Below are 19155 nucleotides of genomic sequence, written 5' to 3' on the forward strand. Positions count from 1 at the left end.
CTTCAGGTAAACCAAAGCTTTGTTCTTTTTACGGTCAAAAGGTTTTCTTCAAACCTTCTTAAATGTAAGACGCGTTTCATCAACTAAAGCAAACCCCAGCAGAGACTACACTCCTCAGGAGGAGAGGAGGTTGGGTAGGAGCTGGCACAGTGTTCGCCAGCGACGTCTTGGCTGTCAGTCTTGTGCAGAGGCGACTCCCCTCGGCTCGGACCCCCCCACACCCACCCCCCGTCCTCTGACAGCAAGGCACCAGCCGTGCTGCCGGGGAGTCGGATCTGAACAAGGCCCGTGACTCGAAGCAGGTGAGGCTCAGCACCGGGAGCAGCTTAGGGGCTGAGTACATTTCAAGTGTCCATCGAATAAAACAGAAAAAAAAAAAAAAATGGCTACATTTTTTATTTTATTTTATTCCCTAACCCCCCCTCCCTCCCCCAACCCTGAAAATCAATCAACATAACAAGAATCCATAAAATATACAATTTTCAAATAAGGAATGAGGAATATTCATCATGAAATAGGAGGAAAGTAAGACGGAACCAAAATAAGTTAACTTTTTTTTTTCCGATTCTTGTGCTCTTTAAGGGATTGAGAAATAAATATTCAAAATGGTGGTGAGGTTCGTTTTGTTTTTTTTTTCTTTTCACATATAAATGAATGAACGATATGACGGTGGGGAAAAGAAAACAAAGAAAAGCTGTGGTTGAAGTGTAATGCCAGCGAAGCCAGGGTGGCAATTATTGACATCGTACAACCCGTTTTTCAACGCTGGACCACCAGAGGAATGCCACATCCACAAGAGAGGGCGAAAAAAAAAATCCAATAAATTAAACAAAACATTTTTTAAAAAGCAGTGCCAAATAAAATCTGCATCCTCCAACGAAACTCCTACGGGATGAAGAGCTGCTCAGGTGTTTAAAAAAAAAAAAGAAAAAGAAATCACACAAACATCTCGTTCCCTCTCAGGCGTGAGAACTCAAAAAAACCCCAACGAATGTTTCAACCAGCAAAGAAACGGTGCGTTCACTGCCACTTCGACGAGGACCCGGCAGTGAACGCGGCGCTAAAAATCGTCCCAAAAATGTCATTTAAAAAGCACAATAAACACAAGTCAAACAGCAACAGAGGCAATACTTCTATCCATGAGCTCTCTTTTTTTTTTTTAATAAACTTATTTTTAAAAATTCATTTGTTAAGCTATTTTTATTTACAAACAAAATAATAATGATTTGTTTTTGTTTTTTTTTTTTGGACGGTCAAACACAAGTCTTTAGGTGTAAGAGGGGGAAGGAAAAACGAGGAGTTAAAACTGAAGACGAAAACTACACGAGTTATTGCTTGTTACTGCTGGAAAAAGGATGGACATCTATTCCAAAGTTTGTAGCTGTTTGGACTTTTTCCTTGTTGCTGCTGTTGTGTCGTTTCTCTTCTCAGTTTGTGCCTTTTTTTTTTTTTTTTCTTACGGATAGCTCTAAAGAAGGCAAGTGCTGGGTAGCTTGTTGTAGCTGCTTGTCTGGAGGGGAGGGGAGGGGGGGGAGAAAATGAAACCGAAAACACGCACATACGCACAAAAGTTACAATTTTCACTCCTTGAAAATGCTCTAAGAACCAACATTGGGCAGGAATGTCGTTTTTTTGTTTGTTTGTTTTAAGTGTCTTCCACATCGGCGGCCGCTTCCTTTCCACGCTCGGCCCCAACGGAAAAAAAAAAAAAGACCAAATCGCAGCAGACGTGCCGCGTTCGCTTAAAAATCTTGGCGGTGGTGGATCGGATCTGCTGCCCCGTCTGTCGGTTTGTGTCACCATAGCACCAATTTAAGAGTCCGAGCCTCTGTGGTGTCAAAAAGATAATGACGAAAACAAAACAAAACAAAACAATAAGACGAAGATTATATTTCGAGCTGTAGGGACGTTTTTTTGTTTGGTTTTTTTTCAAGGCCAAGCTGGATTGATATGGCAAGATTCACCCCGTGGTTAAATCAGCTGAGCCCGACAGCAGAGCGTCTCCAAGGATCAGGTCTGCACATGCCCACATTTAAGAATAACTTCAATATTATAAGTGCATTTGGAATAAAATTAGGGGTTGTTCATCTTTTTAAAATTCTAACATTTGATGGTTTAAAGAAATAAGTCCAATTAACTACTTGTGTTTGTCGTGAATACATAAAGCATCCGATCTCCCTTTCAAAGAACCCATTGGCAGTCTCGCATCACTACGCCGGGGGGGTGTGTGGTACCAGTGCTGGTCGGGGGCGGCTCAAAGCTCAGCCGGTGTGGAGGGAGCGGATGTGCTGAAACTAAACGGCTCTGAGAGGAGCCGGCGGCGGTGGCAGTGGGGTGGGAGAGGGGTCGGCGTTATTCAAGCCGTGGTCGCAGGGGATGGCGAGGCTGGATGGAAAAAACGAAACAGGAGGGCAGGCGGGTTTGGCAGGGGTGGAGGTGGCGGCGGAGGCTTTAGGAGGAAAAGGCAAGTTTGACACTGCAGGAGGAGTAGCCCTCGTCGCTGGCCATGCTCTGCAGGCTGCTGTGGTCGTCCAGGTCGCTGGTGCTGGCTGTGCTCACACTGTCCAGCTCTCCATGGGAGAACTCCGTGCTTTCCACGTCGACCTCGATCTCCTCTGCAGCCCAGGAGGGAGAGGTGGACAGATGAGAACAAAGAAAGAAATTCTTAGAATTTTTTTTTCCACCTTCAAAATCCTTCTGTGCACTGTGCTACATATTTATTTTTCTTACACCTTTGATGTGTTTTGTAGAAAAATCTGGAAAAATTAATCAAAGTAATAACAGATGAATCATTTATAAGTAAGAATAGATTTGCTGTACTTTTCTTCCAATAAACATGGATTCACATAATAATGTTGTACTGTAAGCAATGTACTTTATCTTTTCAAGATTTTGTTAAAACTATTCTAGGAAATGTATGTTTTTGTGACTTTATTAACACTCTTTCAGGACATATTTGCATTTTAAACTAGTTTCAGGCCCATTCAGTGTCTCCTATCCTAACATTGGGTCCCTGAAACCTCCTGCTTGGTCCAACCTGACAGCAGCAGGGGGCTGGAGGCTCGCTCACCTTGGTCGGAGTCGGAGCGGTCGGAGCAGAGGGTGGAGCCGACGCTGTCTATGCGTATCCTCTCGCCCTCCCCTGAGCTGCTCTGGACTGCAGCACCGCCGCCCGCCCTCAGCAGCTCCAGCTGACGCTGAAGGTGCCTCTGCTCGCGCTCCAGAGACTCCAGCTGGTACTGGCTCTTCCTGTCCATCTCTTCAAGTTTCTGGTCGGGAGACAAGAGAGGTGGGGACAGAGGAGAGGTCACTGGGGGTCACCTGGGACCAGGGATTCTGTGCGATCGCCAAAAGAAATGCAAAGATTTGGAAAGATGCGTCGAACACCAGACAGACAGAAGTTTGATGGCTATTGTTTGATTGACATATATGCTTCTACAGCTGTTTAATCTATAAGTATGTGGAAAAAATAAGGAAACTTCTCCAACCTAAACCAATCTAAAGCTAACTCTAGATTTGTTTCGAAGCTTCTACTGAAGTTGTGAGTATTTGACTGGAACAACACTTGGTAGTACAATCCTCTGTCACAACAACACGTTTAGTTAAGAGGTGCACAATGTCTCATTGTTGCCTGGTCACACATCTAGCACCTCTTTTCCCTTTACAGTGGTTCTATTATACCCCCCTTAAAGTCCAGTCTGGCTGTGTGCATGCTCAGTTCAGCTTTGTCCCTCTGTCCTCCGTCTCCCTCCTTGTGGTTTTGGTGCAGGTCTTTAATGATGTGAAAGTCGGTTAGTATCTCTGCTTCACCTTGCCCACACTACGACTGTGTGGACTGCCTAGCTGTGACCGTTGTTGCCCTTGTCAGAAACATTCGGTCTCACCCAAAGCTACTGGCAGGATCTCACCGGGCTGCGACTGCTGGCAGACCAGGACCGGAATGTCCCGCAAAGTTCACGGGGGTCCTCAGATTCCTCATTGCGAGTTCCAGAGGCGCAGTTTTGTCCTTTACCAATTTTGAACATTTACCAATAATGTGTGTGACAAATTTTCTCTAAAAATAGTCACATGGTCATCACAGGAGTCTCGAACCCTTCGATTCTGTCGCAGACGTCGCCAACCCATGTCAAGAGCGCTAGATCTGTATGTACGAAAGCTCTTCTCCGACAGACAGCATGTTCAGGTCTAAAAACCACGCTGATCGTAAATAATTATTAATAAGAAACTGGTCCACATCTGCCTCTTTTCATTTCAAAAGTGTACACCGGTAGATCAAATCATAAAGTGGGCCGAGGTGGATACGACGTGCGGGCAGGCAGTGAAATAATGTGCACGGATAAGAATACGGTTTTGCAAAAATAATCTGCGATTTTCCAAAACCGGTCACGCAAAATGCAGCCGCGTGACTTGCTGGTCGCTTGGCTGCAAACACAGAATTCAGCGAAGCTGCAACAGAAAGAATTAAGTATTTTCTTGTGAAACTGAGTCAAGTTGGAGTCCCCAACAGTCAGAGGCCAGCGAGACGCTAACTTAACCCTCGGGGTGGCTTCACCCGATGGAGCTCCTCCAGCTACACCGGGTCTGCAGTCAGGAAGTCAACCTTTTATTTACTTGAACTGAGCCTGATGTCTGAGTTGAATATGCTGAATACTGCGTCTACAAATGTTGAACATAATTATCAGTTTATGGAAGCACAAAACAATATACTGTGGTCGACTGTAATCATTTTGAAACAGTATAAGCCTCTTTTTATAAGCAAGGATTGTGATTTTTGGCTTGGGGAAAATAGAACATGTAAATTAAATACGTAAGGAGTGGAGAGAGGCAAATTATAATCATTTGAGATGAAATAATAACAGGATGGCATAAGAACTGAGAACAATAGGGAGAAGAAACAGAAAAAAGGAGAGAAGCTGCAGGATGAATTGAGGAAGAACTAAGTAATGAGATATTAAAGCTGGGTGGTAATTAGCATGTAAGGAAATTCCTTTCACGTCAAATAACAAATGCAGAAACAATAAACAAAGTTTCCCTCCCCACTACCAGTTATCACATTCTGTCCTTGGATTTTCCTCCAGCTGACCCAGGAAATGATTTTCCACTCGTGTGGCGTTCACATCGACTTCCTGACTTTCTGCCTTCGTTAACACGTTATGTCATTACGATCCAAGCCAGGGCCATGACAGTGCCTGACACAGCAGAGTGGTGCTCTAACCTTACAGCCCTCGTGTCACAGCCAGCCGACGCTAACGAGCGTGACGGAGCAAAACAATAGGCCATCAATAAGCAATGGAGGGACTCCAGTTGACAGCGGCAGAAGTGCAGCGGGGCGGCGGGTGGGGAACAACAGTGCTGGCTTTATGCTTCCTCCCCTCGACACGTGAAGGCACACCGAGTGGTGCTTTGCACACGGGAGGCTGCTCAGTCTGAGGCAGTCGTACGCCACTTTTTTTGCAGCTGGATGGAAAAATGCCAAGCAGAATCTGTTTGCGGTTTGTGTAATCTTTAAAAACGTCGCTAACTCCAGTGGCCAGCCTAGTTCCTATTTTGTCCCGGCGCACGCACATCTCTAACTAAAACTGCAGGTGCACCGTTTACCCAGTGGCATGAAAGCTGAGGCTTTCCATTAAACAGATGACACTGACCCTATAAAATAACCCAAGCTTGAACACACAGTATACGTGGGTTATTCTGACACATGATCAGCTGTTTGAAGGAATCTGTCAGATCACATTACTGATTAATGAAATAAATAAACAAAAAACAACTAATAAACAAACCCTTTCTCCATTCTCTTACTTACAATAACTACAGTGCTTAGTCTTTTTTCGTCAGCATCAGAAACAAATGAACTAAATAAAACTGTTTATAAATGTTTGAGTTGCAGGTTTCAGTTCTGCTCTCTCACTGCGGCCACCGCTGTTTTGTTCAACACGATGGCGTGATCACCAGCTTCATGTGGAAATAAGACACGTTTTGAGCAAACCGTATGTCAAAAATAACTCAGAGTTCTGCACGGTCCCGGGTTTTCTCAACAGACAAACTGCAGTAAAGAAGAGGCCCACCTGTTCTGCGGTGGAGCTGCACAAACATGCTGTAGCTTAATGCTGCCACAAGGGGCAGTCTTTGGAGTATGTAGAACAACCTGCCGAGCAGACTCCTTGTTGTTGTGTCTTCTGATGAACTCCCCCTGTACTCAGAAGTTTGACTATCTGAGTTCCAAGCCTGGAATACGCCCAAAGTTGCAAAGATGAAGGTTGCTCACAACCCTCAAAATCCAATATGGCTGCCTCAAGCATAAAAAGGTGTAGTTATAAACTACATATTTACATTTCTGGCAGTTTGTATCTCCTCAAATTAGTCACAACACGAATAATTTACACGAATATTTTAGCATGTTGCTGCAGTATCTGGAAGCAGAAAATGCAGAGAAGTACTTTGTTACTGGTTCACTCTGCTAATAATAGTTAGCCTGGTCACAGCTACTAGCAAATCCCACCAATTTTCCAACTTCCAACTGGAACACAGTTAACGTAGATGTGAATAAATCTTCGATCAGACGTCCAACCTCAGCAGAAATAGTTTATTGTTTCTTTCCTTAGCTGCAGAAACTACAACAATCTAGTTGATGGTGAAGTTAAATAAAGTGTTAAAAACATTAATATTGTTCTTTGCTGGCACTGGTTAGTTTATTTAGACTAAAGCATACCATTATCTCAAAGAATTCTGAATTGTTAAGTGTTTAAAAGATTACACACAAGCTAGCTGCTATTGGTTAAATACCCACAATCCTTCACTCTGGTGAGGTAAAATTAAAGGCGATAAAAACCTCTCTGCATCTATGTCTTAATTGTTGAGAACTTTAGGGACATACCCAACTTGTTTTACTTTCTAATTTCACATGAACGGCAGATAAAATGCATGTTTTGTGGCTCTTTATGCCACTTTGGCTGGCACGCCTGAATGAAGTCATGAAGACTATCAATGCATAAAGGACCAATGTTTAAATGAGTGAATATAGTAAATATTAACATTTTATCATCATGTTTTCAATTGCCGTTTACATAATATATTTTTGTTAAGTTTTCCTTTTCCCTGTGCATCATCACAACATTCCCTGAGTCCATTTCATTGTCTGTCCCTCTTTTAGCGTGTCGTTGTTTTAACACACAACAAACATTAGTAGAAGTACCTTTATGTGTGCTTTGGCTTTGTTGAGTAGGCCCAGGGTGGTGTGGCGGCTGCAGTCAGGTCCCAGAGGTATGAGGGCCTTCAACCTTTCTAGACACAGCCGCAGGTGAGCTCGTCTACAAAGGAAAGACAAACAGGAAGAAAAAGAATAGCTGGATAAATAAAAATGCACAATAGGCCAGGGCGTTTGTGCAGGCGATGTCATTTAAAATAAATCCTGGAAGGGCGGGGGCCGGTTGGAAAAGTACCTGAAAAGTTGTTCAGGCTGTTTCGATTGTCTGATAACTACTACCATGCTACATGAAGAGTCTGAAGGTTCCTGAAATTCCTACAGCTGCACAGATACAAATCAAAGAAGCGGTTTGTCATCTTCTGAATGCAGGCTTAATAAAAACAACTTTTATTTCCCCTTTGTAAGAATCCAACAGCTACACTTTGTGCCTCACAACGCAGAAGATCACATATAATTCTAACGTAAACCTTGAGGTGATGCATTATGTGCTGTAGATATTTCTTGTGTCCAGCTTTAGCAACTCTTTCTTGTCTATGTTACAAATTTCACTCAGTGGGGGGAGGAAGGGCGATGGCGGCTGTTGTGTAATGACATATTCTGAACTCTGCTCAGCTAGTGCACTCCATCATACTGACATTACCTTATTCTGCGACTGGAGACAGGCCACAGGTACTATCTATCCAGCTAATGGACCCAACTTGAGAGGTAAAGAGAGATAATTGTAGCTTTAACCCAATCAGGGATCCATTAGTAGGGCCTGCCCTTTAAGCTACCCTAAGGAAAAAAAGGTAGAGAGACATTAGGAGTCTGTAGACTCAGCGCAGTGACCCAGACTTGGGAATAAACCCAAAAGGAGGCAAGCTCAAAGGATCAGAGCAGGAATTCAATGCAAATGTTGCACTCTGCTACGCTCTGCTGCTTTTAAACTGGTGGTTGCGTGCAAAGGCCAGCCAGAGCATATCTGGCTGTGTGCAAAGGTGTGTGTGTGTGTGTGTGTGTGTGTGGTGGTTAAGCATGGATGGCGCTGATAAGAGCAAGCCATTACAACCATTACACCAGTACTGTATGGGTTATTGTATGTGAACAAATGTGGCATGTCTGCAGACTAAACACGCCGGCAGACATCTGATGCGGTCTGCAGTGCCACAAGTTTGGAAGTCACAAGACACACACAAACACACACATACACACAGAGAGAAAAGGTTTGCATGATGCCCATCAGTCTGGCTCAGGTCATCTGTCTGTGTAATCAGCCCTATTCAACCCACCTGGCCCACGGAAATGTATATCTGTACCTTTCATCTGTACATACGCAGATATCAATTGGCACCTATTCACATCCTACCCTCTACAGCTGAGAGGGCGGGGTGGGGGTTGGGAGATGAGCACATCTCCACCTGGGAGAGACTCCACACAAATCATTGAAGAGTATTTCTTAAAGAGGTTTTGCTTCCGTTGATTGTGTTCATAATAATTTATGGTTATGGAGAAACAAAGGCATTAAGTCTCTTTAACAATTCAAGGTTAATGTTCCTATAAATTATTTATTGTGATGCTATAGCTAAAGACCTGGCACAAACATATTTTTAAGTTACACAGAGCAACAACTGTGTACCTGACACAAACATACCCTTTATAGTTTTAAAACCTCACCTTCTTATAAACGTGTACACATCTTAGTCACTTCTACTAATTATACTCCTTAGGCACTAGCTGCTTTTTCCCCCTTAGTCACAAACACGTCTTCCCCAGATAACCATGGACAGCCTGATAAAGCTGTGAGAGATGAGCAGGACGCAGCAGTCATGTGTGGGCCTGTCTGTCTGAAAGTCCAGGCTATCAGGCAGAAAATTAACTAACTCCAGACACCGGAGACCGGGCTGAGACCGAAGCAGCCATTTTAGCAGACAACCCTAGATAACCCCCCCCCCCAATTACAAGCTCTCCTGCTTTTCGTCCTCCTTTTGACTTCATCCACTGACATGATAAAAGATTCAGAGGAAGCCGAGGCATGCTAACCGAACAGGTACAGTGGAGTTTCACCAACTTTTTAGACCTTGGCAGTGACTTATTATCGGTCTTAGCCCTTAAAACCACAAGTAGTAGGTGTGACATGAGGTGTCACTTGTTGGTGTGGTGATTCACCACAAACACCCTAATACGCCCAGATGATGTGGACGAGAAGCCTCGCCCCTTTCAGCACTTTGGTTTCTTGGTTCTACTGTATTTGAGGCAACTTTAGGGTCACTTTGATTTCCTTTCTTTTCTTTTTGCATTAAAAAAAGGATAAAACAACTTGTTGGCAGCACGAGGCGATACTTCTTATTGATGGACACGAGTATAAAATGTGTGCTGGCATTTTCACTAATCTCTGTGTGTACGGCACACCCAGCTGTGTCGCACGCTGATAATTATAGATGAGAAAGAAGCCCCCGAAGCATAGGAGGGCGTGCCAAAGGAGAGGTATGTAATTGTGAAGGACAAGGGAGAAGGCACGTCTTTGCAACTCACACTGGATATCCTGGCCATGGGATGCTGACTGTAAGCTTCAGGAGGCCACAAATTTCAGGATTCATTCTTGTGAATAAATTCCCCCAATTATATCATCAGGGCCACAGCTCTTTACGTAGCTTATAAAAGAATGCACACTTGTTGGTGAATCACCGCCACTAACCAGATAGTAGATAAACTCAAAGTGTTTAGCTGGAGTCAAAAAGCCACGACGTGACGATGTCTTCAGTTTTTATTCCTGACACCAGGTATCCGAAGTCTTCCTGTTTCGGAGGGGCGTGTTAGCTGAGGAGGTTTGACCTACAGACGGAGTCAAGCACCACCCTATCTGGATGACTTTTAAGTGCTTCACTAAGAGGTCAGAGGTCAGAAGCTCCTGGTGATAACCCCCCAACACAGGATTGGCTTCCTTAAAAGAGGTTTGTTTATCATTTAGACCAGGGGTGGGCAATCCTGGTCCTTGAGTGCCACTGTTCTGTACGCTTTACTTGTTTCCTGCTCCAACACACCTGATAACAGGCTTCTGCAGAACATGAAGAGGTAATTTAAACACTGAATCAGGTGTGTCGGAGCGAGGAAACAAGTAAAACATGCAGGACAGTGGCTCTCGAGGACCAGGACTGCCCACCCCTGATGTAGACCCACTGCTGAAAAACGCAAACCTGAATATGAGTTGAAGCTTGTGACCATAAATACCTGCATGCTGCAGGCACAATTTATTTGTTTATTTTTATTTATTTATTTCCTCCGCCCTCTTGGAGCCACACAACCAGCAACAGAGGTTTGTTTCCAGAGTTCTTAGAAAAGCCTGGTGCAGGTTAATTAAACAGCTATGGATTTACTGTGAAGCCATATAACTCTGCGTCCTTGGCTGCTAATGCTAAGGATTTGTTGAGTGTGTGTTTTAAAAGGATGTGGCATTACAGGAACCCGGGGTATTTCGATGGCTCGCCGTTAGTTCAACAAACGAGGAAATCGGCGTTGGTGAGGAAAAAGTGTCCGCCATGAGTGTTTGAACTTTTGTTGCTCATTTAGACAGATGCAAAAACAAAAGAGCTCTCCATCTGTAACGGGTTACAGAACACATGGCTTGTTGCTACCAGGACTTCTAACGTGTCACAAACAGAATGACAAAAGCCTGAAAAAACAGGCTGAAGAGTACTGAGAGTCCAAAAACACATTTTAATAGATGATTCCTTCTTTTTTTTTTGTCATGCCTAGTAGGTAGACGTGGGCAAACAGCTGCCCCTTTAAATCCCACACTCTCTTTGACAGAGTGCATCTATGGACAGATCGATCTGTAACGTAAGCAGCTATTAAAAGAAACCCACATCTAAAGCTGCTAATCTCCCACATGTGCAGGGGAGTTACCTGGAGCTCACAAAGATAACATTCACAGCCTCAGGAACAGAAGTTTACAGGTGATTTCAGTTCTCCTTCAACCAGCAGTAAGATGAGCCGCGTTGCAGTGTGGTTTATTCGAGCGCTGTACTGTAAATAAATTTGAACAAAATGGGCGTTTTCAATCTTGTTATGTTGATGGCACATTTTCATTCCACATCTATGACAGAAAAGATGAACTTTTGTTTCCATGCATTTTATTGACAGATTTACACATTCAAAGAGGATAATATAAAATCCGGTGTTTGGTTATAAAATAAGCTAACCATTAGTTGGTACACGAACAGCTAAAGCAATCAGTTGATTTGGTGGACACTAACAGAAAACGGTATCAGCTATAATATTATGTGCTCCTCTGCTGTATCCTTAAGGAAAGGATGGCAGGCCCCCTCCTGAGACAGTGAGCTGCTTCCAAAGTACGCACTTCACTGAAGTATGTAGGCATGTGTGTTGCTGTCAAGCCTGGGACTGTGTGTATGTGTGTGTGTGGCCGTGGCTCGTGTTCCTGACAGGCCCCAGATGGGTGCACAGGCAGGCAGCTCTGCCTTTTGGCTTTGACATGTGAGCAAGCAGCCAGCCAGCCCTGGGTCACTGCACCACACCTTTCCTCCGCATCTACCCGGCTCCTCAAACAAGACTTCACTTGAATCACATTACGTCTTTTTTTTAATAAACAAATCCCACAACTCTTTAGCTTGTTTCAGTTGAAATTATACGCTGTCCTTGTTGGTATGGAAAAGCATCCCAGCACAACTCCTAGCAGAACCCCCGCGCTTCCTATGTGTAACTGTTCTCCACTCGGCTCCCATTGTTCTTGGATCATCCACACGTGCAGAGTGCATGTGCTGCTGGCAGGACACTGACAGGAGCACACAGTGCAGTGCGCATGCTAAATATCGTATGATATGCAATTATTTCAGAGAAGCACACTGACAAAAACAAAGGCTTTAATCGTTGTTCAGCGTGATGTGTAGGGGAATAATGGCGGCTGCGAGCTGTAATTCTCACCTCATCGAGATGACGAGAGCAATCAGAAGCAATCTTAAAAATATCTCTGTGATTGTGGCGGAAGAACGGGCGAGAAAACTGATGAACGAAGGGCAGTCATGTACAGACACGAACACAAGAATTATCACTTAAATCGTTCCAACACAAAAGCCAGCATGCCAAATATTGGGCTAAAACTGTGTAGTGGGCTATTATAATAAATTAAACTATTAAAAAAAACACAGAAATGATGTAAAAATTAGGACTTGCCTTCTATATGCTGTCCACAAAATCTTTTCTCCCCTTTTTTGCTGGCAAAACATCTGCTAGAAATTATTTTTTGTTGCCCTTGACATAAATGTAAAGGGTTTGTGATAGATATTTTCACACAGAAGCTTTTTGTTCCTCAAATTTAAAATAAAAAACAAAACAACCTAAATACAGGGAATATTCTGACATAAACATAGATGTGAGGTTCTGAATTATTAAAAGCAATTTCCACAATTATGTTAAGGCAAATATCTGCTCTTAACAACCATCTTGTTCCTCAGTTAGATACAGACACTTTGGTTTTTGAAGTCCCAAATTACTTTAATACAACCTAATCTGATGTCTATTATGTGTTTTTTCTTGCTACTTTATTAGCTTACATTTTATGTCCACGCACGAGATTAGATCTAGAAACTACAATGTCACAAAAACCTCAACCCATAATTTATCTCAAGGAAATATAAAAAAAACTAATTTTGGCTAAAGATGCCAAAATTAGTTTTGGCATTTTTAGAGGGTCAGCTTGTGAGAGGAAAACGTGTCCGTGCTTGGCTTTGTTTTTTGTTTTTTTTGTATCTAAAAGGTAACAGTTCTTTTTTGGTTACTTTGAGCAAAAATAGCCGGAACAGTTAGCAGCCTGTGGAGAATCCACTTAAAAACCTTTAATCTGTTTAAAATTAGACTTGTGATGCTCTTACTTTTCCCTGTTTCAGCATTGTAACAGGAATCTACTGTATGTCAGCTTGTGAGAGGAAAATGTGTTTTTGTGTATGTGCTCTTGAATAAAATAAAAAGCAAAAAAGCATAAAACACCTGCAAATGAGGAGTGATGCAGACTTCTGTCTACAATTGTGCACCACTAACAAAAGCAGCTTAAAACAATGACAATTTAAAAAAAATTTTTTTTACTGAATGTCTCTTGAAACCAGCACTGGGAGCCGAAGCATGATCGGTGAAGAAGAAAAAATATAAAGCTGCCCTAGATTTAAAACCTGCGAATATGTAAATAATGGATAATTTCTCAGGCCATCCAAGATGTCTGACATAATTACGGGTCGAGGTTTTTAAAAGCGAGGGTCACATTTCCAGCCCAGATACCAGTCAATACGCTTCACTCTGGCAAACCCCCCACTCTCTAAAACCCATTTAAACGCACACTCACTCACTCACTCACTCACTCTCACACACACACAATTTGACCTACTTCTAATACATGTAGGGAGAAAGCGAATGTGACCCTTTACCCAGTTATTACACTAATTACAGATCAGCAATGATTGCTTTAGGAGTTAATCCTTTAAATTGACATAAGAAAGGAAATTAAGACATCATTACGGGCCATTAGAGAAGAAAAAATCATCTGACTTCATAAGAAAAATCTACTCTTCATCTTCCATCTTTAGGCTTCTTTAAAGCAACGGCAAGTATTTTAAACTCGACTAAGTCGTGACAACTAACTACTTATGGTCTCACTTTATAACACAGAACAGTTAAAATCAATCAAAAGACGTGGGTAAATATGTTTCAATTTTCTTTCAGCACTCTGAGAATTATTTTCCAGCATTTCCACATCCATTATGTCACTACGAAATAAAAAAAAAATTAAAAAAAGACTTCTGTCTCTCGGGTCATACATAGTATAACATGTGGCACAGCAGATCCACACTCTGCAGATGGTTTCATGTAATATATATGGAGAGGGGCAGGTCTCAGAGTCTCCAGCCAGACGCCAATTTATATATTTGTCGCTCATAATCCTCAGCTTTGACTTTAGGACTTGAATAGATCGTGTTGATGGCAGATAACTGTACTCCAACGTTCACAGGATCAATGGACACGTTTGTTCTTTGTCTTTAAGCACATTTAACATCTCACATGGACAGCTGGGGTATTTTTGCCTCATTTCTTTACAGTGATAGCATAATATAATAAAATGAAGAAGCCACATTTGGTTTGGCGTTTAACTAAATGTAAATAAGGTCAACATGTGCACAACAAAGGTTTTCCCATATATCTTATCTTGTGTATTTATATAAAAAGCACAAGAGTTCAATGTATTTGTTTAGTGATTTGCATCCTTTTTCTAGGATTCAGTTTTTAATGCCTTTCTTGCATTCTTTGAAGAGGCAAGGTTATATTCTCATTTCCTACTACGGTTTGTCACATGACTGCTGTCTGGCTGCAGCTGAGGTCATAGTATGGCACGTGACTAAATAATACTTTTTTTTTCCACGTTTTTCCCATAAAGAGAAGCTACAACTCACTAGATTAACTGCAGGAAGAGTCATTAAAGAGGCACCAGGCTGGCTGCAGAGCTGGCGTCGTTCATACGAGCTCAAACTGCAGCTTTATCATCGGCGCTATAAACGACCTGTGCAGACAGAGCCAAACTGAAGTGTTGACAGTATCCCTATCGGAAAAGCAAATTCATTAAGCCATGTTTACTTTCATGTTGGAAAACCTTGTATTTATGACTGACCTATAAAATCATTTACAGCCCTAAAACTATAATATGTAGTTTTAAATAAGAGGAACTGTAGAAGTGTTTGTATGCAATGAGAGACTCTCTGTAAAAGGATTTTTTTGAACCTAAATTAAAGTTAAAAGGCTTTACGTGAATGTAGATTATTGAACTTACCAGTAAAACCGGTGTCTTTAAGCTAAAAAGAGCTATGAATCTTGTTACAAAAACAACTGACAAAGAAAAAAAAAGCTGTAAATACTGTGTTCAAAGTTTCGTTTCGTGACTTGTTGGCTCGTGCAGCACATTCAAGCTTTTTCACGCGAAACTGGAACATTCTTTGTCTTGCATCCACTGTCGTGCCATCCTCATCTACTCTATGAAATGTGGACAGATGGGATGGATGTAGAGAGTCAGAGTGAGATGTAGAGGGTGAGGGATATATAGTGAGCGGGGGAGGAAGAGGAGTGTTCCGACTGTGTAATCTGCCCAGAAACTAGCCATAGGCACAAACGTGAGTCGGTCCATCAGGAATTCTGTGGGGTTTGGAGATGGCAAATGACTAAAATCTGCTCCATTTGCATCCAGTCTTTCTGTTTCAATATGAATGCATCACATCATATGATAAAAACTGGCTTTTCTATTCACTGACAGTGATTTTATAGATTACTGATAAGTACTTTACCCACTTTTTTTGTCTAAAAAGTTCAGAAAACATCTTTGGTAGATGAAGACCAACTGTCTGGTTGGGGCTGAAAGCAAAAGCAAAAAAAAAAAAAAAAAAAATGCTGAGGGGTGAGAATGCATTGTGGCATGTGGGTGGATGGGAATGAGACCAGCGAGAATTCAGGAAGTTGTGACCTCAATCCCAAACAAAAAGAGATTCACTGTGCAGCAGAGATCTTTCCAACTGACAGCAAGCCTAAAACGAAATTCATATGGGAGCAATAAAAGTGAAATGAAAGTTCAAACACCGACGCAGACATTTACAGACCCAACACGCAAATCCACAAGCAGTAAATAAATTGAATTGCAGTTAATTACTAGGCAAAACCATGCTGCTGTCACGCAAACCCCACTGAGGCCCACACTCGTGACACATGGCAACAGAGTAAAAGGAGGCATGGAGGACGGACGGTGTAAAAAGAGACACAAGCGACTGAGAGAAAAGAGATGAAAACAATGCAGCGTTTACTCTCCGCAAACAGCTGTCACACAAATAAGCACGTGCCCACGTACACACATGTGCAGAGCTTGCTGGAGTCGAGGGGTGGGGTGGGGTGGGGTGGGGGGGTGCTCTCTGCGTGGCTGGGCCGAGAGACTCTGGGGCTGAAACCCATCACTAACGCACGGATTAGTTCACACGTGCACGCCGCTTTTTAATCTGCTCCACTGACGGAGCTTGGAACGGAGAGCAAAAGAAAGAAGGTGCGAGACAAAGAAACGGAGCCTCAGAGTGGGGCAGAAGAGAGGGGGGGTGAGGTTAGGGGGACTAAAGATGGAAAAGGCGGACGTGCATTATATTTAACACACAAACATCTCCATCTTGTCCAGTGCTTTATGGGGAGTTTTGACACGCAACATCTAACTTACGGTCTCTCCTCGAATCCCAGCGTTTACAAGCTCCATGACCCGTCCATAAGCTTAATGTTCTCCTTTAACTTCCTCTAACTGGAGGAGTAGGAGTTGGAGTTTGGATTAAAACTCCAACATGGCCTAACTCCAAAAATGTGCCTAGTTTAAAAGCTCATGAGTTCCAGCCAGATGCTGGCTCTGGGAACAGGCTGGAGGAAGGGGTGAGCATGAACAGTATGTAAAGGGGGTGTCCTGTCAGAACACAACCTTCCTACGGTTGTTTGTGCATTTCAATACACTGCACAGAGAGTAAGGGGAAAAGTAATCCAAATACTCTACAGTAATCTTTAATGCACAAAACACATTTTCTGAATCTCACCGGAAGAGCCTCTGGGTGTTATGACTCAGTTATCACTTACACATAATGACAATGAAGGCTTTGACGAAGAGACAGTATTCGAGATAGATGCTGTTGAAAAAAGAGGCGGGGACTTCTCTCCCTGATGTTTCGGCTCTCTGCTCTCATTGGTGAAAAGATAACCTCCATGATTGGTCTACGAGCAGTGGTGTTTCCCCCTTTTTCCCCAGCTGTGCGACTAAAAATAGAAACCAGAGTCAGATTTAGCCTAACGCAAGACAGCCTTGCATCTTCAAGAAGCACCTCATTTCTCCACTTCCCCCTCTCTCTCTGCCTCATGTGAGTGATTCTCGCACGAGGTCAATGCACCAACCTGTGATTAAAGAATTAAGAAAGACAGGGGAAGCACTTGTTTTTCTGGGAAAGTATGTGACCACAGCCTCCTCCGTGTGGTAACATGTTAACAGCACAGGTTGGCCAGATCACAAAACCTGTGTGGGAGGAACCGAATGCTGTGCTGCGGTACAGCCTGAACATACTGTCCCTACTAAATCTGATGAATTAGAGTACCTCCTGAAAACCTGAAGCAAGCTTTAAATCAGAGAACATTTTGTTTACCAGCTTAAAGCTGCTGACTAAGTCCATATAGTTACACTATTCCTTAATAGAATGCTTTAGATAAACACTTTTGCATGATAAAGGCACAACAGCAACCCGAGTCAAGGGTTAGATGTGATTGATGGGTTATCAGTTGATTGGTGACATCCCATCACCTCTGTAGGGCCTCTTGTTCACCTGTCTACAGAACATCTGTGTGGGGAAAGATACTGAGGCAGCAAGAGGCTGATTTCTGGTTCGACGCTGTCCTTCACAATTTGACAGCAAGCCAGTGGGGATGCCACAACGTGCTCACAGGGCTGTGCAGCTCTGCACATTTTTTTTTTTTTTTGGCTACGAATTCCACAAAAGGTGCTTTTGTAAGCACCTGGTTTCAGTCTCACGTTACAGAATTTGATACAGAAACGGTGTAAATAAAAACAGACCTGCAGTTAAAACCCACTACTGCATTTTCGTTTTAATAAACTGCCACTTTCAGGTGTCTTTCAGTAAAAAATAATTTATTGTTAACTCAGCAACAAGAAGTTTCATTTATAATAGCAGTGCTTTCATGTTAATAGATATACCAGAAGACACCTCTGCCAACTAATTTGAGAATCAGGTCAATTTGTTTTAAGACCAGGACAACAAGGATTTCTGAAAGTCTTAAGTATTACAAGAAATCTGAAAACCCAGCAGGGAGGTGCTGCTGACACATATCAATAAAATCCAGCTCCAGCATTATGTAACTTCCTGAAAAGGTGATTTGTCGTGACATGTCTTATAGTAATTTGTGGACTCCTAGGTACACAGCATAAACAAAGTATTTATGTTCATCATCTTGTGAGTCAAGTAAATGTTTTACAAAACAGAATGGCCTCATCAGACTTGATGACGTGATCAGACGTGGCAGGTGTCAATATCCTACTTGAATACCAGATCGTGCTTCACTGTGGTAGTCATAGCACTGAACACAAATCAGGACTACAGATCAGGCTTGCGTGCAACTCCAAGGCCTCCTTCAGTCTGGTGTGTTTGACCAATCCCTCTACTCATCCTGTTAGCCTGTCAATTACTTCCTTGTCCTCCGAGACAGTCGTTAGCAAAGCCAAAGCTGAGCCAGGCCCGTTAAGAACAAGGAGCGGGCGGCCTCACAGAGAGGGAAGTTAAAATGCTCCACAGCACGTGTGCTTGCTCAAGCTGGGCTCAACAAACCAAAGATCAGGTCCCTTAAGCTGCTTTTCTAAGGCAAGGAAAGCTTACATGTTGTCACGTTGGTCAGAACAAATGGTTCAGTTTTAAGTCCCTGAGGCAGAGCCGGAGAATAGGATGTACTCACTGGGAGGACAACAGAGAGACTAGTTTTACTTTCTTTCAGGAGCATCAGCACAGCCAGGAAAAGGAACTCAAGTCTATTCATGTTGGACTGCTCATCCAAGCCCAAGGCTGGAAGAACACTTCTGAGTTTATAGCCCACTGGTTATAAAAAATAAATACACAAAAACCTTCAGTTTCTACAACAAAAGTTCCCCTTTGAAAACTGAAAATCCACTTGAAGTATAATTCAGTTTCAGGCCAAATATAAAAACAAATTTTTATAAAACGACGAAAAAACTCTAAAAAACAGCTAATTGAATGAGCTGTTATTATGGATTTAAGTTAAAGCATGTTGTACACATGGCAGGTGAAAACACAGGACCAAAAAACCTACTGCACACCAAGCCATGAAAATCTGCCATTAATACACTCAGGATGAAGATAAATCAACAGCTTGATCTTGGGAATTTACTA

At 42.6% G+C, this 19155-nt stretch overlaps 1 protein-coding gene across 2 annotated transcripts in view; it reads right to left on the bottom strand.

Annotated features, from left to right (window-relative positions):
* Positions 1-583: 583 nt before the first annotated feature.
* Positions 584-19155, bottom strand: part of mxi1 (max interactor 1, dimerization protein) — a 28528-nt gene continuing 9956 nt past the window's right edge. For both annotated transcript variants that reach the window (XM_017425688.3, XM_017425690.3), the window contains exons 4-6: positions 7193-7307; positions 3071-3269; positions 584-2615 (exon numbers count right to left, since the gene is read on the bottom strand). In XM_017425688.3, coding sequence (XP_017281177.1) covers positions 2452-2615; positions 3071-3269; positions 7193-7307 — 478 coding nt within the window. In that variant the 3' untranslated portion in view covers positions 584-2451. The remainder of the gene's footprint in view (positions 2616-3070; positions 3270-7192; positions 7308-19155) is intronic.

The sequence above is a fragment of the Kryptolebias marmoratus genome, linkage group LG3 (assembly GCF_001649575.2).
Source record: "Kryptolebias marmoratus isolate JLee-2015 linkage group LG3, ASM164957v2, whole genome shotgun sequence".
Taxonomy (NCBI): Eukaryota; Metazoa; Chordata; class Actinopteri; order Cyprinodontiformes; family Rivulidae; genus Kryptolebias; species Kryptolebias marmoratus.